The following is a 27,924-nucleotide window of genomic DNA, read 5'->3' as shown; positions in this document are numbered from 1 at the left end:
GACTTGAACCTCTGCCTCTTGGTTCAGAAAGTGGGGCACTACTACTGTGAAACAAGAGCCCGCTGTATAATATTTTATAATCAACCCAGGATATGGGCCAAATGGGACTAGTTCAGTTTAGAAAACCTGGTCGGCCTGTTCCCGTGCTGTATGACTGTATGACCATATATCTGTTCTGAGATGCTATTACACACTTCCAGAGCTGGTGGGACATGAAGCTGGTTGTCCTAGCTCAGAGGTAGGGACACTACCACTATGCAACATGAGCTTTCTTTGTCAGATATCTTCTAATCAACCCGTTCTGAGATGAGTAGTTATTACACACCTCTGGAGCAGTTGGGACTTGAAACTAGGTCCCCTGGCTCAGAGGTAGTGACACTACCACTGTGCAACAAGAGCTCTCTCTGTCAAGATATCTTCTAATCAACTTGTTCCGTAATGTTATGACAGGGCAGGTGGGGGAGTTGAACATGGTTCTCCTGGCTGGGAGGTAGGAACATGCCACGTTGCATCAAGAGCTTTGTCAGATTTTTTTCTAATCAACCTGTTCTGAGATGTTTATTGCACACCTTTGCAGTTGGGACTGGAACCTGGGTCTAGCGTCTCAGAGGCATGTACCCTGCTTCTGGATCACAGCACCTTCCCCTATGTTGTCCCCTCAGTCAGGAGGATCCTGGAGGCGGAGAGAGCCGAAGCCGTTCGGTAATCTCCGGTGCAGCCCGCGACGCGGTGCACTGTGGGTGCAGGTGCCGAGCAGCTCTGCCATATTTACCAGAGCCGCCATTTTGTCGCTGTTGCCGCCGCGTCCCCGTGGGCGAGGCCTCGGGGAATCCGCGGCCGCTGGAAGCCCTCGACCGGGGAAGCGATAAACTCGAGCGTCGGGCGGACGGGAGAGCGGGAAGTGAGTTAGTCTAGGGTGTGATCATCGATCCGTGCGTCCCCTCGCTGTTCTCCACCCCACCCCCCCACCCCCGACTTGAGCCGGGCTCCGCGCCGGCGGCGGCGGCGGCTGCTGCGATGGGCCGGTCTCGGAGTCGCAGCTCGTCGCGCTCGAAGCACGCCAAGAGCAGCAAGCACGGCAAGCGGCGGACCCGCTCGCACTCGCGGGACAAGGAGAGGCCACGCAAACGCTCCAAGTCCCGGGAGAAGAAGAGCCGCCGGCACGCGGCCAACCGGGAGTCGCGCTCCCGCTCCCGCTGCCGGACCACCCCGGAGCGCATCGACATCTTCGGCCGCAACCTGAGCAAGAGGAGCAGCCTGGATGAGAAACAGAAGCGGGAGGAGGAGGAGAAGAAAGCCGAGCTGGAGAGGCAGCGCAAGATGTGAGTGCTGCTGCTCCTTGATTACTGCCGGGCCTGGTCCGAATCCATGAGGCCTCGGCCTCGGTTTTTGAAACCATCAGGGGAGGGAGTGGGCTTCCTGCCTGGGAGAGTGACCTGTACTGATGTGAGGTTGGCAGGGGAAGGGGAGAATTGGGGGTAATGGTGATTGGAGAAGGGCGAGTGCAGTGAATTTTCGGAGGCGGCCTAGGCCTGAGGCCAGCAGCAGTGGTTTCAGTTTGGTGAGCGATCTAAAATGGCAGCCTACCCCTCAATTAAAGAAAGAGTGCCCACACTTCATGTCCCTCTTGTAGGGTGGTGGGTGGGGGGAGTCTGATTTCACATGTACTGGGAGAAATTGTGGGTGGACCACGAATGCATGACCCTTGTGTGGAATTTTTATGCTTTATTTTGTGAACTTTCCGTTAATCATATGCTCAGTGCCACTCCGTCCATAACCTTGCAGTGATTGCATTAAGCCTGTTAATCGTTGGGTAGGAGTTTTGTTAATATGCTGTATGGCTCAGCAAACTACTTGGAGAGGTTTTGATAGGGTCATTTCCTGTGAAAGGTTGTTTCCCACTGGTTGTTAAAGACAGCCCATTTGATTGGATGGACTCTGGCAATTGAAAGGCTAAAAGTGTTCCTCTTCCATTGTTGAGGCTGGTTTCCCAGTGGAAAGAGATGAAATTGTACAATTAATCTGATTTGAAATGTATTTGAGTCCTGTGCAAAAGTAGATGTGGACATGTTGGTGCTTAATGGGTATTGTGAATGCAATATCATTGTGACACTGATTCTACAATGCTTTCCAAAATTATGGCCAGAATTATTTTAGATGAAAATTGCACATTAAAAAATAGAACTCTATACATGTTTGATTTGCAGTCTGCATACAATTCCAATTTTGTTGCAGGTTTGCATGTATACCTTTCTAGAGCTAGGTTTATATTTTTTGAGCCTGGAAGAATGAATGGTAATCTCATTGAAAAACAGACCATTCCTAAGAGTTGACAGGGTATGTGCAGGAGGACTCTTTCTTCTGACTGGGGAATCTACAGTAGGATCTGGAGTTGATTATTTTAGATTAAGATGATTAATCTCCACTATGGAGGTGCAATTGAGATCAATATATCTTTAGACACTATGAATCAATGACTTAAGAGCAATGGAGGAAGCTGAAATTTAGGTAGATATTACTGAATCGTGGAGCAATCTTGAAGGCCTGTTGCTAATCTCCTTTTCTTTCTTTCTTGCTTTCTTCTGGCCTCCAAGAAGCTGTCTGTGGAAGTTGTTGCTGCTCATTGACCCTATTTCTACGAAACTGCCAACTACCTGACTTAACTCTTGATTTTGTTATCTCCTGGTTTTACTCTTGTTAATGCTTCTAGCCCCTGATACTGCCATTCTCCCCTTAAATCAACCATCAGCACTTCTCTAAGTTATTGATTCTTCTACCCTTCTCCATCTCTCTTTACAGCTTAAGATCTTGAACTTATCTGTTCATTTTTTTCCGGTAAGTTCATGTTTGGATTGTTCCAATAACGTTTCCACTCCTGCCACAAATTTGATTTCTTGTTTCTTTTTGTATGGTGTGTCATCCCTTCTTGACCAGTCAGCAGCCTTTGATACTACTTCCTGCCATCCTGTTCTCTCACCTTCGTTATTCAGCTGTGTCAGACTGAACATGTCTGGTTCTATTCTTCTTCATCCAGTCAGAGCCAAAGCATTTGCTTCTGTTCACATTGCAATGCCAGCATCTCTCGAATCCCTCAGAGATCCCCCCCGCCAGCCCATTTGTTATCACGTGCTTCCCATGTTGAAATTCAAAATTGCAATTCATGTTCCAAATAGACTATCAGCTCTTTTAGTTCCTCGAAAATTGTTGCACCACTTCCTTGCCATCTAGTAATGGAAGCAGAATTTTCCTCCAAAATAAATATTGGGAGGCAGAAGCTTGTCTTCAGTTCCTATTACAAACTTTACTCCTTTGATACCAGCTACATCCCCTCCGTGTCAACAGTCTGAGGCCAGACCAGGTCTCTTGCTATTATAATTGACTCTAGTGAGTTTTTGACTGCATGTCCTTGCAGTCACAAAGACCACTATCCTCCATGTGCATAATATTGTCTGATTCTGCTTTGTGTAAGCTCATCTGCTGGAACTCTTCTCTGTGCTTCTGAGAAATCTGTACTTGCCAATTCTTATGCTTTTTGGGCTGGCCTATCACCTCCATAGATTTGGGGTTATTCAAAACTCACCTTCTCTTATCCCAACTTCCAACAACTGCCCATCACCCCGTACTTGCTGACATACATTTGACTCTGGTTTGCTTTGTCTCTGATTTTTATTTTCAATCCTCTCTATGACCTGGAAGCTCCATGTCAATTAACTCCGGTCCTACACAACCTGCTTGAGTTCGTTGCTCCTTCACTTCTGATCTTGTACATCTCCTACTTCAATCACTCCATTGAGCTTTTAACTACCTCCGACGTAAACACTAGAATTCCATCCCGAAAACCCTTGATACTCTGGTCCTTTAATGCACCTTCGAAAACTACTTTAGATCAAACTCTTTATCACTTTGAGATATTTACTACATTTAAAAGGCTTTATAAATGTAAGTTGTGTTCAGTGTCATTATTCATTTACTTCAAAGCAGTGTTTAGCACAAAATTAGTTTAATTTCAGCTAGTCAGTTATCCCTGGTTTGAATCTGGTTACTATGTATGCAGAGAGTTTGAGCTATAAGCATATTTCAGTATAAGGAAAAGGGACTGTAGTAGTCTGGCAGTGAGTCGTCATTGCAAAATATGCCCAGTATACTCATTTCTAGTGTGTCTGCTACTATATAGAGCATCTGAAAGAGATCCTATTGAATAGGGGACAGCCCCTTTCTTCCATACTGTTGGCAAATCCAACCATTTCACCTCCGTTCAGTACCTGCCTCCAACCCACCTGTTGCCTTCCGTCTTCTTGCATATTTTAAGTTGGTGAACAACTATGACACAGGCTAAGGAAGTGGTAACAACAAATGCAAAGTTGTGGGCAAGAAAATTAATAGGAGATTGAGTTTCAAACATTCTTATCGTGAACTCTTCGAGATAAAGATATTGTGAGGAGACACTTGTAGTAGAGAAATGGAGGCAATTAGACACAGATTTTTGGTTTGTTTGGATAGCTGTATGAGAGACCTGTGCTGCAATAGAATAAAGTAATTTTAGAGCTGTAATCCAATTTTGGGGTACACGTGCAGGTTGCACATAAATTAAATATGGATTAAGGCAAGTGATGTTTGGTTTTCCAAGGAACTTTTTCAGAGATTGTGTGCAGTCTAAACACTTGTCCATCAATGGTCCAGATCTATTCAAACAAGAATTCTGTACCAATCACTTATTTTTCAATCTAATGTTATATGCTGCAAGTCTTCTGTGCATTTGAGGTCCATTGTGCTTGGTGTGGCTATTAAATCAGGATGTAACTCACCTGCCTTAAAGTCAATACTGCTTACTGATTCTTTATTAAATTTTAGAAAACGATAGACAAATTCAATTTGTGCTTCTAAAATTAAGAACACTGTACAAGGCTGATGAGGAATTTTGATCTAAAGACATGTCTTGCGGCCTTGACTGTCACTTTTCTCCTTTGAGTAGTTGTGTTACTTGTTTAATGTAGGATTGATGTTGATTGTGAACTAAGCTGTCTTATTTCCTTTCAGAAGTGTATGTATCCAATAAGTGGAAATGGAAGCAAAGTTAGAAGAACTAATTCCGAAACAAGGGGGAATTTTTGTGCTTGAAAATAGAATGAGTACCAGTCTGTGTTTGTGTCTATATATCTGCAAGTGTGTATTTGTTTTGTTTAGATTAAAGATAAACGTTTTCAGTTCCCCTTCATCTAACATTACAGATTTCCAATGCCTCATGTCTGTAATTAACTAAGAAATGAGAAGATAAAAAGTAATGTTAGTGACCTACTACCTACCTCTTCCTCTTCTAGCTTTCCACTGTTGCTATTGCTAGTTTCACCAGCCGTCATCAAATGCTCGTTGCCCATGTCTATCCGCCTGTTACTTTTCTTGTTATTCATTCTGAGGTCATTTCATATATAATAAAAAATCAGGTATAGGATATAGTTCATTGCATACTTAGCAGCCCCCTCTTCCAACATCCACGTATTTTCCAGTGAACTCAGAATTGAACTCTATGCCATTAAGTTCACATTTCCCAAATAATTTATCACTTAACTCTTCCAAGGCTGCTGATCAGTGTTGTATTATAAATGGTCATATGCCATGGAATCTCATAGGCTAAAATCTATCACATGGGTGCACCTTCACGCAATCCCCTATGTTATTGGGTTTATAAATTCTAGGAGTAGAAAGAAGTATTCTTAACCCATTATTTCTCACCTCATTTCCTCCTTCCCAACTGTGTTACTCTCACAATAATGAAAAGATGTGCCTTATTAAGAATATTTCAGGTCTGTGAAATTTCATTATTGTTTGAGTAGGTGCTTTTTTTAAAAACAGCTGAGAGGCATGTCTGCTTCAAATCTGGGATGTATACTCCTAAAATCAAAATGTATCATCAGGCGATGATGTCAAATTAATTGGGTTTGTTGCTATAAGCCTGGAAAGTGCTACAGTCATTTCAGATGTTATGTTGTTATCTTATAGCAATTCAGTAGCCCAGTCTTTAATAATTTCTAATATTGCCAGCTTTACTTATTGAATTCTTCATGAGCTCTAAAGTACCTAATAACAGAATGCTTCAGGAGTCAGAGTTCAGACATCTGTTGATGAATGAGTAAACATATATGTGCTATACATGAAGAATTACACTATATTCAAACAATACCACTTAACTTTATATTCCTTCATTTGTTCTGACAAAGGTCACTGAACTGAAAATGTTAACTCTCTTTCTCTCTACAGATGCTGCCAAACCTGCTGAGTTTCTCCAGTACTTTCTGTTCTTGTCTCTCAACTTTGTTTTCTTCCTTTAACTATTACATGAATGTGCAAACTTTGTCGGAGAACAGTAATCCTGAGTATTTTAATGGCTCATAAAACTTGTGAATGTTGAACCATCCCTGTTCTCAAATACACTTAGGGCCGTAATTGCTGAACGGTCAGGGCTGAAATCGTTTCTTCTGTTCCTCCAGATAATGGTCGAGAGTGTTGTGACCAATCTCTTTGTTACTTTGGATTAGTCTTAAATTTTAGCCTTTATTGATCTATTTAATGTAGTGCTTTATGGAATGAACTATGTGAATGCTCTAAAATATATTTTTTGAATGCTGTTAAAAGTCTCAGAAAATTGATCTTGGAGACTTGAGTTGGCATAAGTAGACTTCAGAAGTGTGGACACAATCATATCAGAATAAGAACAGAAAGCACTTCAGAATCAGTGTAGGAGGAGTCAACCCTCAACAGTATTTTACTGTTCGTTTATATCAAAATCCAGTGTTTAAATGAAGTAGTCATCTATTTTTGTATTGCAATTTCTGTATAATGTATGCAAGCTGAGGCAACTGTTTAACTCCTAAAATAAATGATTTGCTGATGGAGTTGAGAGAAGTTTGAGTACAAGCACTAGTATTGGTCCCATGTGCTTGCCCTGCTCCCATGTCTTTTTTTTTTCAAACTTGTTCCTTATTTAACCCTCTTATAAGTGTTGACACGCTGTCTCCTTCAGTCACCAACTCTCGACGTTCATTAGGTGCACCATCCGACAGATTAAAAGAAAGCACAGTGTTTCTCCCTGTCCCAGTCCTGACTGTCAATACTTTTTTGTCTTGACTTTTTCTCTGGTGCTTCTCTGGCCGACCTTCACCTTATAAGGGCCTGTACTCATCAAACAATCTGCTTGCTTCCTGATTCATTGCCCAGCATGCTCATTGACTTACAGTGGCTCCTGATCTGACATCAAGTTTGAAATTTTTATCCTTGGCTTCATGTTTCTCCGTGGCTTTACCTTTCCTTAACTTGATACGTTCCACCAGTCAATCGACCATCAGAGATCTCTGAAGTTACTGACACTTGTGCATGGCTGATTTCAATCATTTCAATGTTGTTGACTGTGTTTACAATTTTCTAGATTCTAACCTTGTGAATTTCCTACCTAAAACTCTGGTTCTCTGCATCTCTCCCCTCTGAAGATGCTCCTTTTATCAAGGTTTTGGTCATCTGTTCTAATATTGCCTTGTCTGGCTCTGTGTCAATTTTTTTGTCAGATGTATTGGTTTGGGATGCTTTGCAATGTTAAGTATGTCATTTAAATATAGTTGTTCAGTGTGTTATACTCAGTCTTCTATGTAAAGCCCCTCATTCAATTTAAGAACCAAAAACATATTATGTTCCGTCTGTTCCTTTTATAGTCAATTAAATTCCTATCATTTACCTCATTTTGTAAGAATACACTGTCTCAGTTTTTAAATTGATCTTTATGTTGCCTCACACCAATTAGTATTTCTATAAAACTGCACACCACTATTACCTAGGGAGTTGTATGTATATAGTAAAGCTCAGGCTTCAGAATATTCTCACTATTGGCTTGTTAAGGTTTCATATAGATTGACTATTATCTTTTAACTTCAATATCTTTACCTAGTTCCTAGGATTCTATTTACTTTTTTATGACTTTATTGAGATTCTCCTTTTGTCTTGGGAATGTAAGCTCTCACATTCCTTGTCCTTTCTGCCTGAATTTATTTACGCATTTCTGCTAAGATTTTGTTTTAGGTACAGCAGTCTTCATACCGAGGTTATGTATGCATCATATGAACATAAAAGATCCCAGGGCACTATTTTAAGTATGGTATTTTCTCAGTGTGGCAACCAGTAATTGCCTCTGAATCAATATCACTAAAACAGACACTCTGATCATTTTCTGCATTGTTATTTGTGGGGACCTTGCTTTTGAAAATTGTTTACCATCTGTGCCTGCAGTTGTAATGAAAGAAATAGGAGCAGGAGAAAGCCGTGCAGCCTCTTAAGCTTCCTCTGCCATTCAGTATAATTGTGGTTGGCTAAAGCATTCCATATGGGAAATGGCGAGCTCATTGTACTGCATTTGATTCCAAATATCATTTGACAAGGTTCCACATGTAAGGTTATTGTGTGAAGTGGGAGTTCATGATGTAGCATGGTTAGAAGACTGGCTGGCTGGCTGGCAGAAAACAGTGAATAAATGAGCCCTTCTCATTTTGGCAAGATATGATCGGGGACCCACATGAGGTCTGCGCTATCCCCTCAACTTTGTAAGTTTATATCAGTGACTTAGATGAGACAGTCAAAGGCATCCTGGTAGATTTGCAGATAGAAACATAGAAACAAAAGGATGCCATTCAGCTCCTTGAACCTGTTCCACCACTTAATACGATCATGATTGATCTGTGGCCTCACTCGACATACCTGCCTTTGGTCCATATCCATATTACCTTTGTGTAACAAAAATTTATCTACCTCAGATTTTAAATCTAACAAGTGATTCAGCATCTACTGCTGTTTGTGGCAGTGTGTTCTAAATATCTATCACTTTTTTGTGTGTAGAACTGCTTCATTACATCTCTAACAATGGAAATAGTTTATTTTTATCTATCTTTTCTTTTCTATTGATATCTTGAAAACTTGAATCAGATCACCCCTTCGCCTTCTAAGTTCTAGAAATAACAGGCCAAATTTATAGAAAATCTCCTCATATCACAAAGATAACGCAAAAATAGGTAGAAAAATATGTTGTAAAGATGACAAAACAAGGATTCAGACCAAGATAGAAGTTGAGTGGGCAAAAATTGAGCAGTTAGAATGCAAAGTGGGAAAATGGAAGTAGTTTGTTCTCCTTAATAGAAAGATTAAAGTGAAGGTGAATAGTCACAGAACAAAGCAGGATTACGTAAAGAACATAGACAATATTATTGTAAGTACGTATGTACAATCAACAAAATCATAGGTATCCAGCAAATTGACTTGGTTTTTCTCTTGTTGGTCTCTTGTACACATACCCAAACAAGATAGCAGGAAAACGTCTAGTAGGCATCCACAGTATTATTGGGATACGTTACAACTGGGTAAACTAGGTGGTAGCCTAGACACAGTCATCTACAACTGTTGCATCAATGACCTTCCCTCCATCATAAGGTCACAAGTGGGGATGTTCACTGATGATGTAATGATTAGGACCGCTCATAATTCCTCCGATGGTGAAGCAATCTGTGTGAATGTGGCAGAACTTCGTGATGGTGAGTAGGTCCAGCAGTGTGGACTTGTGGTGACAATGTCGGAGAAGAGTTAGCATTCCAGGTGGCTTCTGCATTGTCAAAGCAGCCCTCGCACCGATTCGTGGCTGCAGCTGCGGAGTCAAGTTTGAGTTCCCAACGGTGTCTGCGTTCAGTGCAGATTTAAGGAAGCAGAGGCAAGTTTGGGCCCCATATGAGACCCAGTGGCATCAGCACTGGCTGCCTTGCCACGCTGTGTCTAAAGCACACTCATGACGGCAGTGGAATGAGTTTGGACAGGTACAGTACTGGACGGCATCGGTGACGTCTGCATTGGCAAGGACATTGGTGAATGTGAGATGGTGCCGAAGCTGGTTCCGGCAGCCATGGCATGATGAAGCTCATGCCTGTCCACCAGGCCCATGATAGAGCACTTAACAAGAAAGACTGTAAAGTTAGACAGTTTTTCTTTATTTTTTTCTGCCTTTATATTTTATGTTGTGGTTTCCTTTTGTGTTTTAAGATGGCGCCAGGGAGTGGCAACACTATACAACACTTTTCGCTGTAATTTTGTATCAAGATACATGTAACAATTATTAAATCAAATCAAATAACAATACGGTGACAGCACATCATACATTTAGTTGCTAAATTTTAATATTCTAAATTCATTGGCAGTACTCATCCTGACTAAAGCAAAGTATGACTACTACTACTTCAGACGTTAAACATGTTTACACCTAGTTTACCTGGTTGCAATGTATCACAATCATTAAAAATTAATTTGGAGAATTGCATTAGATCTTGGCAATTGCAAAACTCCAGTTCTTAGGAAAGAGTTTTGAAGTCTGCTTTAAGACAATTTAGTTCCAAGTATTTTTCACTTCAACACAAGCTTCCAAGTTTAGCACTTGTTGAAAGGTTTGGTTAAAGAATCCGTCATTATGTGAAAAAACAAACAAGGAAAGATTGAGTAGTTCATCAAGCTATCAGACATACTCTTGGATGGAACTAAATAGTACCTCTCTTCATCAGTCAATGCATATCTTACGAGAGACAAAAGAAAAGAACACATATCCAACATATATGGATAGACATATCCAACAAGATAAAAGAAGAAATTCTTCTCGCAGCCTGAGACGATCCAAATAAGTTAAGGAACTCGGGGGGGCCTTGAGGTACAAACTCAGCATTTCCACCTACTTGTATGCAGTACTGTTAGCCATAGCAAGGGACTAATCCTGATTTTTGATTATCCTATTAGTACGTGTTTTCTGTACTGATACTGTTCGATCATGAGCAACTCTTCCTGAGCCACTGCAGCATCTGCTCTCCATTGCACAAGACATATGAATTGGCCTTTTTTTGCAATATCTTGTTGAGAGCTTTAAGGAAGTTTGTATGTATGTTGTTCAGGTATAAATGTTCAAATGTGTCTTGCAGTTTTACTAAAATCATATTCACAGACTGTATTTAGTTCCTGTTTGTGTATTTCGTGTTTGAATTTCCAGACTTATTTTTCAGTATGGATAATTGCCCGTTGCTGTTTTTTCCCTTTTGCTTAGTATTGTGAGTTTAAAATATTAACTGCTTGTTTTTGTTTGGGTTTGCTTATACCAACAATTGGAATGAATTATCTCAAGGTATCTTCCTTAGCTCACATACGTCCTACGAAAGGACTAAATGTCAGCAGTTCTCCAGAACATGAAAGCTTGGCAAATTACACTACTTGGAATGACTGTATTCAGGAAATAATGTGTTTTCCAATGGATTTCTCCTTTGATTACTGAACTCAACTAAAAACTGACCAGACAGCTTGTTCAGCAAGTCAAAATACCACACAAATTCCGGATATCTCGGCAACTAATACAGAGTTGCTAATTTGCCATTCATTCAGACTGCTGATGCAAATACAAAATCTGCTGCTTGAAGCTGAAGTCAGTTTTCACGTGGTCAGTAGGGTAATGTGCACATGGTATTGATAATTCATGGATTAAATCTTTTAAATTGTCCACAGGTCCAGGTGCAGGTTTGAATGTGTCTATGAAGTACCCCTTCTTCCTTTTGTGCCCTAGCTCTTTCCTTTATCTTCTAACTCCCAGTTGTCTAATTTTCAATTTAATTTTTCCTAACTCCACTGCACTTGCCTGTGTCTCTGATATACCTAAATGCTTGACCAACTCCATTACAATTTCAACTTTCCTCTTGTTCCTAGGTAAATCCAATTCTAACCTATTTGCTAAGTTTTAAAAATATATCCTTCCTCTGTCTTTCTAAACTTTCTTGACAAATTGGGAAAGCATTTTCATACTCCGGAACCTCATTTGTAGTATTAAGTGATATTTCCCCCACTTTTGATTTAACCAACACACGTAATCAAAATTAAACAGATTTTCCGCTTCTCACCTAAGTTTTATTTAAAGTCTAGGAAACTAATCCCCAAGTCTGTTTAAATCTGCTGGGACCTTTTGTACCCCAAATCTGTTCAGATCCCGGACCGGACCAGGCGGATACCGGACGAGCCCCCAATCTGTTATGAAGCGGAGGTTAACCCTGGCTCTCCATAACTAAAGCTGAAACACCCAGAGAGGCTTGTCTTGCCTCATAATCTGTTAAAAGAAGTGTGAAAAGTGGTACAACCTGCCTCTGCGCCCCCTGCCACACGTCAAATGTGTTATAATGGGGAGGTTAAATGAAATGAATTCCTGACCATCACTCTGTAATCAACAAGTAACAATTTATTTATCTAACTCTTAACTGAACAAATTAACAGAACGACTAACAAACCGAACAATTCCCCCTTACCTACTAACTAATCCTGAATGCCTTACCAACAAAACAAAGTACTGCCTGGGTTTTTAACCACACAGCCTTTTGATATAATGTTTCAATTTCAGGAGCTGACTGTACACCTGCACATTTATTTTTAATCTCCAAGCCTAGAAACACTTCCCCCTGTCATTTTGCAAACACCAAATACTCTACCCAACTTCGCAACAATGGAAAATGTTCTATTGTTTGCGAGGAGGAGGTCCCGAATTTGCTTGAGGCAAATAATTGATGAAAGGTACACCCAAAAATGGAGCCATTGGTTTGCAAATAGGTTAACATAGAAACCCATCACCCAAAAACCTGCGAACATAGTGATGCATGAAATAGTTGTGGTGAAAGATGCACTCTGAATTACTTAGTGGCATCATCTTCATAAGTCGGCATTTTCATCAATTTCTCATAATATCTTTGGAAACATCTCATCTGATGATCGGTTCTTATCAAGTATAGACAGCCCATCTAATGCCATGTCCTTTAGTGATTTTAAACCATGATTTGTAGAGCATACATTAGTTGGCAGTTGCATCTTGTCGTTTCTTACTTCTTCAATTTTCCTCTGAGCATTCTGTATTTGACCTGGCTCTCAGTTGTTATACACTTGACAAGTGCATTTTTGTTCACGCCTTTTGTGCATCAGTGCCTTCTGCACTATCGTAGTTTGATTTTGTTTTATGCTTCTAAGGTGTCCCAGTCTGCTGCAGCTCCTGATTATCTCAGATGATTGGTGCAGAGCATGGGCCTTAATTTATCTTCTCCCTGATTTTCTTGATTCACCTCCAGCCTAATCAGTTCCCAATTTTCTCCTAATTTAGAAAGTTTAAACAGTTTAAGCTGTTTTCTGTACCTTGTTGATAGAGACAAAATGTCAATGCGAACAAATTTGACAAAAGTATGTAGATCCTGTTAGACTGGTATTAATGCTTGTTAGAGTTTATGTAGACATAAGGGCTGGGATATTCCAATAACCAGATAGTCGATGGAGCAGCACAGACTTGAGTTGTGCATTGTGAAAGCCCAGAGGCAGCAGACTCTGTGGGTACTACCTGGGAAATTGAAAGCTCAGGTGGGCAGTTCCTAGTGTCTGAAATCCACCCCTCAAAACAAAAAGCTTTAACATTAGACGATCCAGAGGGCTCTACTTAAGTAAAGCTATTAGCTACCCAGGATCAGTCAGACAATTACAACCCTTGACTAGCTCCTGGGTAATTGTTGAGCAGATGCCCAACTACACCTCCCTTGACTCCTGCCACTGGGACCCCGGCAACCAACTACATCTTGTCTGCCCTGACATTCTTCTCTTGCCGCATCTCCCCCAAAACGCCAGCCCTGACAACCCCACCTCCCTGACACACACCGACTGCCATTTTAACTCCGCAATTTGCTGCTAAGTCTCAGAAAAAAGCAATTGACTACTGCAAAATAGTGCAGTTTAACCACCCCCAGCCCCCCAAAAAAAATTATCTTGCATGATGTAGAGGTTTGTGTGGATTTCAGGTATGCTTCACATTTCTGAAGGAGCCAGGGTTAGGATACTCAACTAGAAATGTGGAACACCATAACAGTGCTTTTTTTTTTTAAAAAAAAAATTACACTCCTTGGAATATCTGGACTAAAATTTACTCTTAAAATGGGAATGAGTGTAGGTTCTATCATACTTTGATTAAAAGAAACAAATACTTGAAAAATCTAGTTAGAACTTATTGATACATGTATTTGTGGCCCATTTAATGGTAGTAAAAATATACTTTGCAAATCAGGATACACAAAACCATCAGCAATACTTGTGATGGATTTTCCTTTTGCAGCTCTTGGACTACTTTCTTTGAGTGAAATGAATTTGATTCATTAATGCATTCCTTAATTAAATGCATTAAGATTTTATGCCTATAGATTCTTTATGATGTACTCAAGCCACAAGATTGAACTGGTTTCATCTGTGCTGTTGAATCACCTTGTTATGGAAGAGGAAAACATGAGCACTCTGCAAAATGTCTTTTGTAGATTGTTTAATTCCGCACACGATTTTTTGGAGATTCCACCCATGAAGGGGAGACAGTGACACACTGGTAGTCATAATGGGCTATTATTCCAGAGGCCAAGGTTGATGCTTTAGGTTCATGGGTTCAGATCCCATCATAGCTGGTGAATTTAAATCAGTTAATAAAAGATTTTGAAATTAAAAGCTAGTCTCAGTAATGGTGGTGATGGAACTACTATTGATTGTTGTTAAAACCAATTCGGTTCACTCATCTCTCATATGAAATTTACAGTCTAGCCTGCAAGGGACTCTCGATACATGGAAATGTGATTTGACTCTTAACTGTCCTGTAAAATGGCCACTCAGTTCCAAGGAGCTAGGGATGGGCAGCAAATGCTGCCCTGTCCTATGATGCTCATATCCCATTAAATAATAAATGTTTAAAAAGTACAGACAGGCTGAAGACTTAAGTATGATTCCCATATTTAAATTATGGGGATGGATTAAGAGGTACAGAGAAAGTAACTGGCATACAAAAGAACTGAGGAAATAGGCATAGGGAAGGAGAGAATAAACATTTTTACTTGGCAAAAGCATTTTGCAGTCAATTTAAGCAGTCACTTTGTAACATCAAGAAACATGGCAGCCAGATTGCACACAGCAAGGCCCCACTAACAGTGCAAAATTAATGATCAGGTAAGCTGTTTGTGCATTGTTGTCTGATTAATATTGCTCAGGCCTCCAGTGGTGAATTCTCCTGCTCTCATTCAAAATCATTCTAAAAGCTGTTTTAACTTTCACCTGAGACAACTTGTGGCACATTGGTTAGCACTGCTGCCTCACAGTGCCAGGGACCTGGGTTCAAGTCCACCATCGGGCTACTGTCTGTGTGGATTTTGCACATTCTCCCCGTGTCTGCGTGGGTTTCCTCTGGGTGCTCCGGTTTCCTCCCACAGTCCAAAGATGTGCAGGTTGGGTGGATTGGCTGTGCTAAATTGCCTGTAGTGTTCACGGAGGTGTAGATTATGTGGGTTGTAGGGGGATGGGTCTGGATGGGATGTTCCGAGGTTCGGTGTGGACTTGTTGGGCCGAAGGGCCTGTTTCCACACTGTAGGGATTCTATGAGACGGAATTTTTTTTCACTTCCAACAGTGTAAGACTTAATTAGTAGTATGGTGCGTAGTCAGCCTACGTTATGTGCTGAGTCTCATGTGGATTGACCCACAACATTCTGATTTAGAAGGGAGGGTGCTACCACCAGCTTAAAAATAGAAGTGTTTGTTCTTGGAGTTTTCCACTTTTTGTATGAACTTGCTTACTAATTGTTTTCCCTTATCACTTAAGTCGACAGCAGGAAATAGAAGAGAAGCTGATTGAGGAAGAAACTGCAAGAAGGGTGGAAGAACTTGTGGCCAAACGTGTGGAAGAGGAGTTGGAGAAACGTAAAGATGAGATTGAGCGTGAGGTACTCCGGCGTGTCGAGGAGGCCAAGCGCATTATGGAAAAGCAATTGTTGGAGGAGCTTGAGCGACAGCGACATGCTGAGCTCGCTGCACAGAAAGCTAGAGAGGTAACGCTCGATCGTTGGAAAAGCAAACGACAGTCCATGGCAAAACTTTCAGTCGCAGTTAATGGTCACCACTTAATCTTCATCAGTAAATGGAATCAGAATACATCTTACCCTTTTCCAGCAGTCTGCAGTACCATAGCTTTGTTTTTCATAAGTTGTATTTCTTCTGATGTACAAATGAACATTTCATAATAGTTTAAGATGCTAAATGTAGTTTTTAATTAGGCTACACAAAGCATTGTTCCATGGCATTTGCTCTTTAAATTCAAGAACTTTTGGTAAAATAATACTAATGTTCCAGCATAACCTCCGTTGAAAATCTTTTCCCCACACTTCAGTTTAATTGAAACTTTTGCCATGGCTGCAGAATTTTTTTACCTAACCATGCAAAAGCTTTTTTCTTTAAGGCTTTTCAGTCTCGCAATTTGCCCTTCATTTGTGTAAACACTTTGTATTTCGTCCTTACTCCAAGTGGCTTAGTCTTTCCAAAGCTGAAGTAGGTCAATGTGGTTGAACTTGCAGTGCTTGCTTATGGCAAGTGGTTTATGTTTGCTATATATTCGTCTTAAATAAGATTATAAAGGGGAAATTTTACCTTGAGGTTTCTGATATCAGCCTCCATTTTATTCAAAGGATTCTTGTGGGACTGGAGCTAGTCCTTTGTAACCCACCTCCAGCGTGTAGTTATAAGTACCTTTACCTCCCAAGAGGGCTATTGGCGACTGGTGAGTCCCTCCTTGAAGCTAGACATCCTATATATTATGTGGTCATGGTACTAGAAGCTGGAAAATGTCTTCCTATGAAATAGTGAATTGCTACTCTTATTAATTTTGCTAGCACTCATCACTCCTGGATTCTGAAATGAAATGTTTAGTCTTACAGAAAAGTGCAGTACCTAGCTGACCATACAACTTCAAAAATGTAACATTAACCATTTGAGTATAAAGTAACTTAGGGAAGTGGTGGTGCAGGGTAATTTCACTGGACAATAGAACCCCAGGCTAATATTTGGAAACATGGGTTTGAATCTCACCATAGCAGATTTGAATTCAGTAAAAAGCTGGCTTAACGGCGACCATGTAACCCCTTGTCGATTGCTGTAAAAGTACTTCGGGGAGGGAGATCTGCCGTATTCCAGACCCACAGCTATATGGTTGACTTTACCTCCCTGTGGGCAATTAGGAATGAACAGTAAATGAAGGCCTAGCCAGCAAAGCCCTCATCCTATGAATATTTTTTAAAACCACCATTTTAACGATGTGTGCATTTTCTTTCAAGTAATACATTTAAACTTTAATGTCAGGCATTGTTATATAGAATTAGGACTGAAGCACACAATAGTGCTTTGTTTACCATATGTTTTATCTGATGTTACTTTGTGAAGTTTTATATGGCCCTATGCATTTATGGTGACAACCTGTTTATACTGACCAAAAAACTGAAGCCCCAGTTCCATTTTTGTATATTTATGCCAAATATTTACAGATTATGTCAGTGACATTATAAACATTTACATGGTTAATTTTCCTTTGTTTTATAATTATCAAAGGGTTTTATTATCCCTGTCATTCCGTCCCTACCTTTGGGAAGTTTGCACCTTTTACATAATTGATCAGATTTACTTGTCAATGGCAGAGGGAGAAAATGGCATAATCTCATGATCTCAAATTCGGACCTAAGGCTTAATTTTGGATCTTTGTTTCCCCTCTCCTGTTGTGTTTATTTCAGTATATTTCACATTCATTTTATGCCCTCCTCTATCCCCCTACCTTCGTATCTCAATTCAGACACAAACAAGATCAAAGCCTAGACTTAGAATTAATGCATGGTGGTCATATGACCTTAACACTTGGAAAAGAAATCCACGTGTAAAGTTCATGACTTTGTATAAAATATAAAAATATACCGATAGCTTTAATACCCCTCCTTTTCTGAAAGGTAAGAATAAATTGAATTTGTTTGTCTTGTGTTGTCGTGTTGACAAATGGCATTAACACGTTTAGTGATTGCCAGTGCAAAGCCATTGGATGAATAGGACTTTATATTGTTCTTCAAAGGGATGGTGGTTAGTTTGTTTTGCTGATAAAATGTACTGGTTATTCCTCTAGGTATAAAACCACCAGAAGTTTTGGCTACATTGACTTACTGACGTATTTTACAAGTAATTAAGTTTTGGTAACTTGTAATTTCTGCTTTAATCGATTGACATCAAGTGAAGGAGTTTTTTTGTTTACGCAGTTGGTCTGTCAGAAAATTTTTCATTTCAGAATGTTCTTGTTTGCAGCCTTGAAGGGGAATCATTCTACATTTTCTTTACATTTAATGCATCAAAGAGTGGCATAAAATGTGTTAGGAAAATACTACAGTTAATTGACATGACATTTTCATAAAATTAAAGACCTTCAAATTGAGTTTATATTCTGAAACACTATTATAAGTTGCATGATAGCCAGTGCTGCCTCATTTTTGTGTTTTCATTTCATTTTAGTTGTAAATTTTCAGCGTATTGATTTACTGTAAGATGTTGTCTATTATGTTATGATTTGCATTCTAACTTATTTATATCCAGGCTATTTTAAGTTCCAGGGTTGATGAGTGTCAGCTTGTAGCACATTACTAATCATAGTAAGATCATTTTTCTTTTTTATGTTTCTTCATAGTTTGCTTGGCTTCATGTTAACATTGTCATCCTACAGACAAGGGCAAATTTCCTGGGCCATTCACAGTACAGAAAATATAATTTTCCGTTCTGTGTACATTGTGAAATTGTTAACATTAAACACCTGGAAGGTGTTTGTCTGAATTCTGCAGCAGAATAATCTCCAAACGTTGAAGTGTATTTAGTAGCTGAAGTAGATCATTATAAAATCTTTTGATCCCAAAATTAGTATAAATCATTCAGCATTTACTCATCCCCTTGTAATAACAAAGTGCCTTGATTTGAAAAGTTGCTTGATCACCAATAGCTTAAATGGCGCTTATGTTCTCAGAACGGAACAAACCATCGTTTCTCCTACTGTGAAAGGTGCTCTCAGTTCCACAGAAGGATGGATTAAAGTTTGTATTTTTCACTAACAGTAAATGTATCTTTCTTATTAATTGTTTGCCTTAGGAATGGTGATTTATATTGTTTCTTCTTACCGTAAACATCTGCATTCCTCAGCTCAGCCTACGTTGTGTTGTGTTTCTTGTTATTGGCTGAGCTGCTGATGCAGGTGTTGCCAAGCTAACAGTACAAATCAGTTTAAAGAGGAAGCTGGCGCATATGGCAGCCGAGGAGCACACTCTGCAGGACACTGGACGAGACAGTAAATATTCAACTTTTAATGCTGATTAATGGCGTTATAGGTAAAGAATACGTAGGTATTTGTAATTGCTGAGAAAAATCTATCTTTTTTATTTTTGTTAATGTAATTGGTAAAGTTTCTTTAGCAGTTGTATTATGTGTGGTTTAAAAATAGTAATATCAGCAAGCCTGACAAAGGAGGGTTTGGGTCATTGCTGTTTGAGGGCTGGGGTGGGATGGTTTATACCCAGGAAGAATTTAACTAGGGGCAAAATAGTTCACAAGAATGGCAATAAAAAGGTGGCTGTCTTGGGCATAGTCAGAGGAAGGAAAGAATACTAAGGGAAGGAGCAGTTAGTGTAGATACAGTATTAAAATTATTTCTCTCTATTAACATCATATTGTCTCCTACTTAGGAGGAAGAACGAGCTAAACGAGAAGAACTTGAGCGAATATTGGAGGAAAATAATCGAAAAATAGCAGAAGCTCAAGCTAAATTGGTAGGTTTCATTAAAAATTAAATTAATTTATTGAATGGCAGTTATGTCCTCAGTATGGTTCAGACCATTCTTTTACTTACTGTGTCCAATGCTCTCAGTTCCACAGTAGCCTGGATTAAAGCTTGTATTTTTCCACTAACAGTAATTGTATTTTATTAATTGCTTGCATTGCGAGTGGTGATGGATATTGCTGCTTATCATAAAAGTCTGCATTCCTTTGCTCAGCCTATATTGTATTGTGTCTTGGTACTGACTGAGCTGCTTGATGCAGTTGCCAAGCTAACAGAACAAATCATTTTAAAGAGGAAGCTGGTGCATATGGCAGCTGAGGAGTCTTTACCTCTGTTTACCGCAGAACATAGAGATATTATTCTTCCAGCAGATCAGAAGAGTTTGACCTGATAAGATGCAAATGTAGCAACAAAGCGTATTGATTTTGATTTCTCCCAAACATGAGGGTACCAATTATTTATACTTATCTCCAGATGCAAAATATGTGGCTGTCATCCTGTAAAGGTAGAAGGAATATATTTTCTACTTCAGTTGTTTTGAGAAACCATAGCAGATCTTTATCACGAGGAAGAATATTATTTTGGATTTCTTGGGTTTCCATACTTTATGGTTGCAATGTACTTTCGTTCATTATGCAACTTCTAAGTGTCAGCTACTCAATCCAATCACAGTAACTTCATTGTCACTGGTTCAGGTTACATATCGTCATGATTTCAAGTCTGTCAGTATCTACGACTCAATACTGACTCATTGCATGTTTTCACCCTTACCATTTGATAAGTGTCTGTGTTTGAGTTTGGTACAAATGAGTGCTTCACTGAATGCTTGACTACTGAAGCTTGTAAGTTCCGGTTCTCGAGACAGCGTACAGAGTCTGATTTGACACATGGGCCTTCCTTGTTAAAATTCTCAACGTTCTTGAACATTCCTGTCTTCCAATCAGTCTTCAGATCTCAGTTGTGCAACTAAGACAATTGCATTGTGATTCGTCCAGCTTTTGTCAATATCAGTCATCAACTGACATCAGCTTGCCCTCTCAAATCAAATAGCCAGAGTGCTGTGTTTGCTGACTGGAATTGATTCTTTGCTTCATTCATATGGACTTGGCTGTTGCTAAAAACTTTTGATCCAGCTTCAAACCAAGGTAGTTCCTTCAAGTTCCTGAGCTGGGCCACTATTAGCATGCACTTCGCTAAAGAAAACATAACATAAGAATTAGGAGCAGGAGTAGGCCATCTGGCCCCTCGAGCCTGCCCCGCCATTTAATAAGATCATGGCTGATCTTTTTGAGACTCAGCTGCACTTACCCGCCCACTCACCATAACCCTTAATTCCTTTACTGTTCAAAAATTTATCTAGCCTTGCCTTAAAAACATTCAGCGAGGTAGCTTCAACCACTTCACTGGGCAGGGAATTCCACAGATTCACAACCCTTTGGCTGAAGAAGTTCCTCCTGACCTCAGTCCTATATCTGCTTCCCTTTATTTTGAGGCAATGCCCTCTAGTCCTAGTTTCACCTGCTAGCGGAAACAATCTCCCTGCCTCTACCTTATCTATTCCCTTCATAATCTCATATGTTTCTATAAGATCTCCCCTCATTCTTCTGAATTCCAATGAGTATAATCCCAGCCTACTCAGTCTCTCCTCATAATCCAACCCTCTCAACTCTGGAATCAACCGAGTTAATCTCCTCTGCACCCCTTCCAGTGATAGTATATCTCTTCTCAAGTAAGGAGACCAAAACTGCACACAGTACTCCAGGTGTGTCCTCACCAGGACCCTATACAGCTGCAGCATAGCCTCCCTGTTTTTAAACTCCATCCGTCGCGCAATGGCAGACAAAATTCCATTTGCCTTTTTAATTACCTGCTGCACCTGCAATCCCACCTTCAGCGATTCATGCACAAGGATACCCAAGTCCCTCTGCACAGCAGTGTGCTGCAATTTTTTACCATTTAAATCATAGTCCATTTTGCTGTTATTCCTACCAAAATGGATGACCTCACACTTATCAACATTGTACTCCATCTGCTAGACCTTTGCCCACTCACTTAGACTATCTATATCCCTCTGCAGACTTTGTGTCTTCTGCACACTTTGCTCTACCACTCACCTTAGTGTCATCTGCAAATTTTGACACACCACACTTAGTGCCCAACTCCAAATCATCTGTGTAAATTGTAAACAATTTCGGTCCCAACACTGATCCCTGAGGCACACCACTAGCCACTGACCGCCAGCCAGAAAAACACCCATTTACCCCTACTGTTTGCTTTCTACTGGTCAACCAATCCTCTATCCATGCCAATACATTACCTGTAATACCGTGCAACTTTATCTTGTGTAGCAGCCTTTGGTGTGGCACCTTGTCAAATGCCTTCTGGAAATCCAGATACACCACATCCACAGGTTCCCCATTGTCCACCATGCAAGTAATATCCTCAAAGAATTCCACCAAATTAGTTAAACATGACCTACCCTTCATGAACCCATGTTGGGTGTTCCCAATGGGACTGTTTATATCCAGATGTCTTGCTATTTCTTCCTTAATAGCTTCAAGCATTTTCCCCACTACTGAAGTTAAGCTAACTGGCTTATAGTTGCCTGCTTTTTGTCTACTTCCTTTTTTTAAACAGTGGCATCACATTGGCTGTTTTCCAAAAAACAGGTGAACATCCTGTTCCTGCTCCCCCCTCCCCACTGCCAAAGCGACCTACCAAAGGATGAAATTTAATATGTTTCAACTAAGATATGGTTATCATGCTGGCATGAGACTTACTCCTAAACACAGTATCAACCCAAGGATAACAAGGTGCAGGGCTGGATGAACACAGCAGGCCAAGCAGCATCATAGGAGCAGAGAGGCTGATGTTTCGGGCCTAGACCCTTCATCAGAAAAGGGGGAGGGGAAGGGGGCTCTGAAATAAATAGGGAGAGAGTGGGAGGCTGATAGAAGATGGATAGAGGAGAGGATAGGTGGAGAGGAAACAAACAGGTCGAAGAGGCGGGGATGGGGCCAGTAAAGGTGAGTGTAGGTGGGGAGTTAGGGAGGGGATAGGTCAGTCCAGGGAGGACGGACAGGTCAAGGGGGCGGAATGAGGTTAGTCGGTAGGAGATGGAGGTGCGGCTTGAGGTGGGAGGAGGGGATAGGTGGGAGGAAGAACAGGGACGAGCTGGACTGGTTTTGGGATGCGGTAGGGGGAGGGGAGATTTTGAAACTTGTGAAATCCACATTGATACCATTGGGCTGCAGGGTTCCCAAGCGGAATATAAGTTGCTGTTCCTGCAACCTTCGGGTGGCATCGTTGTGGCACTTCAGGAGGCCCAGGATGGACATGTCGTCTGAGGAATGGGAGGGGGAGTTGAAATGGTTCGCGACTTTTCCCTGCAACCGCAGGAAGTGCTACACCTGCCCCCATACCTCCTCCCTCACCCCCATCCCAGGCCCCAAGAAGACTTTCCACATCAAGCAGATGTTCACCTGCACATCTGCCAGTGTGGTATACTGCATCCGCTGTACCCGGTGCGGCTTCCTCTACATCAGGGAAACCAAGCAGAGGCTCGGGGACCGCTTTGCAGAACACCTACGCTCGGTTCGCAATAAACAACTGCACCTCCCAGTCGCGAACCTTTTCAACTCCCCCTCCCATTCCTCAGACGACATGTCCATCCTGGGCCTCCTGCAGTGCCACAACGATGCCACCCGAAGGTTGCAGGAACAGCAACTCATATTCCGCTTGGGAACCCTGCAGCCCAATGGTATCAATGTGGATTTCACAAGTTTCAAAATCTCCCCTCCCCCTACCGCATCCCAAAACCAGTCCAGCTCGTTCCTGCTTCCCTAACCTGTTCTTCCTCCCACTTATCCCCTCCTCCCACCTCAAGCCGCACCTCCATCTCCTACCGACTAACCTCATTCCGCCCCCTTGACCTGTCCGTCCTCCCTGGACTGACCTATCCCCTCCCTAACTCCCCACCTACACTCACCTTTACTGGCCCCATCCCCGCCTCTTCGACCTGTTTGTTTCTTCTCCACCTATCCTCTCCTCTATCCATCTTCTATCAGCCTCCCACTCTCTCCCTATTTATTTCAGAGCCCCCTTCCCCTCCCCCTTTTCTGATGAAGGGTCTAGGCCCGAAACATCAGCCTCTCTGCTCCTATGATGCTGCTTGGCCTGCTGTGTTCATCCAGCCCTGCACCTTGTTGTCTTGGATTCACCAGCATCTGCAGTTCCTACTATCTCTGATTCAATATCAACCCAAGGATGGCCATTCTGTTTGGTCTGAGTTCTGGTTCTTGCTCAGGCATTGCTGGTACCTGTTAATATTTGGCCTTGCCCTATTTGAAGTAATTGCAAGAGGCATTGGCCAGTTTCTTTCCTGTAATTTCTTTGACTATTGTCTATGGTCATTTGTAGTATTATCCAAGCAACTAAATAGTTATTTCAATTACAAATGGACTGCTGAAATCAAGGAACCGTGACTTCTGGACTGTTATCTGGTTCTACTTAATTTAATCAAAAATGTCAATCTTTGGCCCACTTAACAAAGAATAGCTGAAGGTTTGACCATGTTAGGCAAGAATCTTTGCAGACACTATATTGTAATGTTTCCAAGATTTTCAAAAAATTAAGAGTCTCGCAGCCAGTATGGCAGAGTTCCTTGTGGTACAGGATGGGGTGGACCTATGCATAACTTGGAAGCAAGTCTCTCTAAAGGCAGTAATGGATTTTTGAGGGGGATAAAATACCTACATGATTGCTAGGGTTCCAAAAGATGTTCCTGTCATTGCTTAACAGCCTTTGCTGTAGCTGTTCAGGGAACGACTCAATGCGTAGCAAATAGCTACTTAATTTGTGGGCTCCCTGTTTAAAAACCAAAAGTATCCTTAAACAAGTTGTGTTGTGCATCTCAAGTAGTAGAATTACAAACCAAGTTAAAGGTCCATGGGGTGCAGATGTGCAGAATTTATGAACTCTTGCAGAAACTTATTTTGCTTTCAGCATCCAAAAAAAACTTTAGAAATGTTAGATGGAAGATGTCTAAAGGTTAATGAATTCAAACTGCAGTACTTCCGTGTGACCAAATGTGATCTAAGTATTGTGCAAATCAGTAACAGTGCATATCTACACCAGGTGAAACCTTCATTTCATCTCAAATTATAAATGGGCTGAATTTCCTTTTGACATGATGGTATATCCAATGACAGCATGGATCTGTACAGCAGACTGATGCTAACTTATTCTTTGCCCAACTGTCATCTAACCAAACGAATCAGAATTACGTGAATATTTTCAGTTTTCATTGGTGAATGCACTTTTGCTACTCAAAGGATTTCGGTTCAAAAAAATATAATGCCAAATTGTGTTTTTTTAATGTCTTGCTGCTTTAAGATATTTTGGTGCCTTTTGAATATGACAGCTGAAAGATTGGTATCTAATTGATTTCTTCAATGATTTTTACTTAAATGTATCTTAGAGAATTGAAGTCATTTCAGAGCAGGTGTGCCTGAGCTGCTTTTGTGTTCCAATCTCAAAATTTCAGCTTGTTTTCTGTAATGGAAACTGTTGATTTTTTAGGCAATTAAATTTTAAAATTTGAATTTACAGGCTGAAGAGCAATTGAAAATTGTTGAAGAGCAAAGAAAAATCCATGAAGAAAGGATGAAGCTAGAGCAAGAAAGACAGCGCCAACAAAAGGAAGAACAAAAACTGATCCTGGGCAAGGGGAAGTCCAGGCCAAAGCTGTCCTTCTCACTGAAAAGCTCTGTTGGATAACTTAGTGCTTGTGTTCTTTTTTTAAACCTTGTAGCTTCATGTTGAAGTGTTTTTGGAAAAGACAAAGTTCGAATGATCAGATGTGGGCTGTGCTCTACAACATTTCTTAGCAGAATGAGAAATGTGATTTTAAAACTGAAATTCAAACATCCTGTTTATCAGTACAATGGAACCCTGTATAGAGCATCTCTGATTTGCAGGTGTCAAATGTTCTCAAACAGAAATCATCCTCATCAGTTGTCTTCACAAATTGACTGTAGTAGATTGGGATTTCGAAAGATTAAGGGGATCTTCACAGAGATGATCTAAAGATGGGTTCCGCTGTAGTTAACTTAGCAAACCCAATGTGATGTAAATGTTAAGTAGTATTGGGATGATGTAGTAATATCAACTGTAAATGAAGCAAATTAGCAATGGTGCCCATTTTAAATACACTTGTTTTGATCTGTAATCAAAATTGATAGCCCGACAAACCCTGAATTAACCGTGGAGTCTGTCTGTGGTGTGTTAACAAATTCAATGCTGTTGTCACTGGAATGGCTGCTGACATTCACAGGTAAGGAAAATCACCACATTCTGGGGGCGAGGAGAATTACTGTCTGAATCTGCAGTACATATACCTCTTAATGTTCTGATTTGTTTTCATCATTTAGCAAAAGTTAGCCTGCTTTTTCCCCATATTGTAAATGTACAAACTACACAAATAAAAGTAAGATTTTAAATGCACTACAGAGATGCATTATTTCTTTATTTAAAGAACTTCAGAAAACAGATTACAATTGCTAATCCTTATATAACTGAATGTGACAGAAAGTATACATGTGTGATTCTGGCTAGTTATTGAATGCACTGAGAGTGCACTTAGTACGTACGCATAATGACCAAGTAACAGGCATGTGGTGGATTCTAACATCAGCTTCACCAGTTGCTTTTACCATGGTTCTATAGCCCACATTGATGTGGACAGCATGACAGTCTTTAATAGTGTGTGATACAAAGTCTGATAATACTTGTGATCTATAATTCCAACACACATTGTGATACTTTAAAATCATACACTGGTTCAGTTTCCGTTGAGGATTATGTCATAGGATTTGTAAGAAGCACTTGAGACTGTATCACTCGTGCACTAAATTTTTGAACTAAGATAAATGCATGCTAGGAGATTACCCATGGGACCAATTTGAGTATGCATATGAACAAGGAGCAAGAGAAGGCCATTTAGACTTCAAGCCTACTTCCTATGTAACAAGACATGGCTGAACTGATTGTAACCTCATTCATATCTCTGTAACCCTCGATAACCTATTACCCTCTCTTAACAAGTATATTTCCAGCCTTAGTCCAAACATGGAAAAAAGAGCTGAATCACAAAGGGGAGGTGAGAGTGACTGCCCTTGACATCAGGGCCGCATTTGCAAATAGTCGCTAGTCACACTTGGTAATTGCACGTGCCATTGAGAAGCAAGAATTTGTCAGCACATTTCAGATTAGAAGTTCAGCTAGAAAGCAAATAAGCATTGGAGCTCTGTAAATCCAGTTAAAAATCCCTGTGGTGCAAGGGGAAACTGTTAGCAGTGCAGGATCCTCTGAGAAAGGTAGAATTTATAAAGGTCACAATGAGTGTTGCCACCATAATGACCAAATACCATGAGGCATCGCACCAGAAGGAAAATCAAGAACCATAGTTGCAACAAAAACAAAAATTGCTGGAAAATCTCAGCAGTTCTAACAGCATCTGTGGAGAGAAATCAGTTAACATTTTTGGTTCAGTGACACTCAGAACTGATGGTAGCTAGGAAAACGTTTTTAAAGCAGAAGCTAGGGTGAGGGGAGGGGGCAAGGATAGGTGGAGATACGGCTCAGAGAGAGAAGAACAGTTGGACAAAGGACTGGATAATGATATGCCTGGGAGAATGAACAGCTACTAATAGGGACTATTATTGGCTAACAATAGGTTGTGTGTAATAGTAGTCCATGTGAAAAGGCTGAATGTGTTTGCTGGGGTAAGGATACGGGAGAAGGTACGTCTAGCCCTAAAATTGTTGAACTCGAGACTGAGTCCAGAAGGCTGTAGAGTAGCCAAGCAGAAAATGAGGTGCTATTCTTCCAGCTTGTGCTGAGCTGTGCTGGAGCACTGCAGCAAACTTGAGACAGATGTTGGCTGGGGAACACAGTGTAGTGTGGAAGTGGCTTCCTCATTTTCTTTGTCAGATCAATTACAATTCCAACACTTTTGAAAAAGCTATTCTGATTGTGCTGAAAGTAGGAAGAAACTCAGGAAATCATTACAGGAGAAGGATAACACCATTTCAGGGGAGTCAAAAAATCCTTTTAGTTTATGTACTGTAAAACTCTAAAGAGACATGTCAATACAAAAAATAGACAAACACATGCTAAGAATCACTTTCTGTGCTGCAGAACAAAGAG

The 27,924-nt window shown here is 40.6% G+C and overlaps 1 protein-coding gene across 1 annotated transcript; it reads left to right on the top strand.

Moving 5' to 3' along the window:
- Positions 1-736: 736 nt before the first annotated feature.
- On the top strand, positions 737-26,220 carry arglu1b (arginine and glutamate rich 1b). The gene is made up of 4 exons (XM_048597544.1): positions 737-1,322; positions 15,694-15,919; positions 19,622-19,705; positions 25,327-26,220. Exons 1-4 carry the CDS (start codon positions 1,018-1,020, stop codon positions 25,492-25,494), a joined length of 783 nt encoding a protein of 260 aa, XP_048453501.1. The 5' UTR covers positions 737-1,017; the 3' UTR covers positions 25,495-26,220.
- The last annotated feature ends 1,704 nt before the right edge of the window (positions 26,221-27,924 follow it).

This window comes from Rhincodon typus, chromosome 6 (genome assembly GCF_021869965.1).
Source record: "Rhincodon typus isolate 14 chromosome 6, sRhiTyp1.1, whole genome shotgun sequence".
Lineage (NCBI taxonomy): Eukaryota > Metazoa > Chordata > Chondrichthyes > Orectolobiformes > Rhincodontidae > Rhincodon > Rhincodon typus.
This window is presented reverse-complemented; position numbering and strand designations above follow the sequence as displayed.

What these genes read in the sequence shown, in the direction of transcription:
- arglu1b (XM_048597544.1), top strand. Translation starts at nt 1,018, where the DNA reads ATGGGCCGGTCTCGGAGTCGCAGCTCGTCGCGCTCGAAGCACGCCAAG. An exon ending in CTGCACAGAAAGCTAGAGAG is followed by an intron (nt 15,920 to 19,621) that starts GTAACGCTCGAT and finishes TCTCCTACTTAG; the next exon opens with GAGGAAGAACGAGCTAAACG. An exon ending in CAGAAGCTCAAGCTAAATTG is followed by an intron (nt 19,706 to 25,326) that starts GTAGGTTTCATT and finishes TTGAATTTACAG; the next exon opens with GCTGAAGAGCAATTGAAAAT.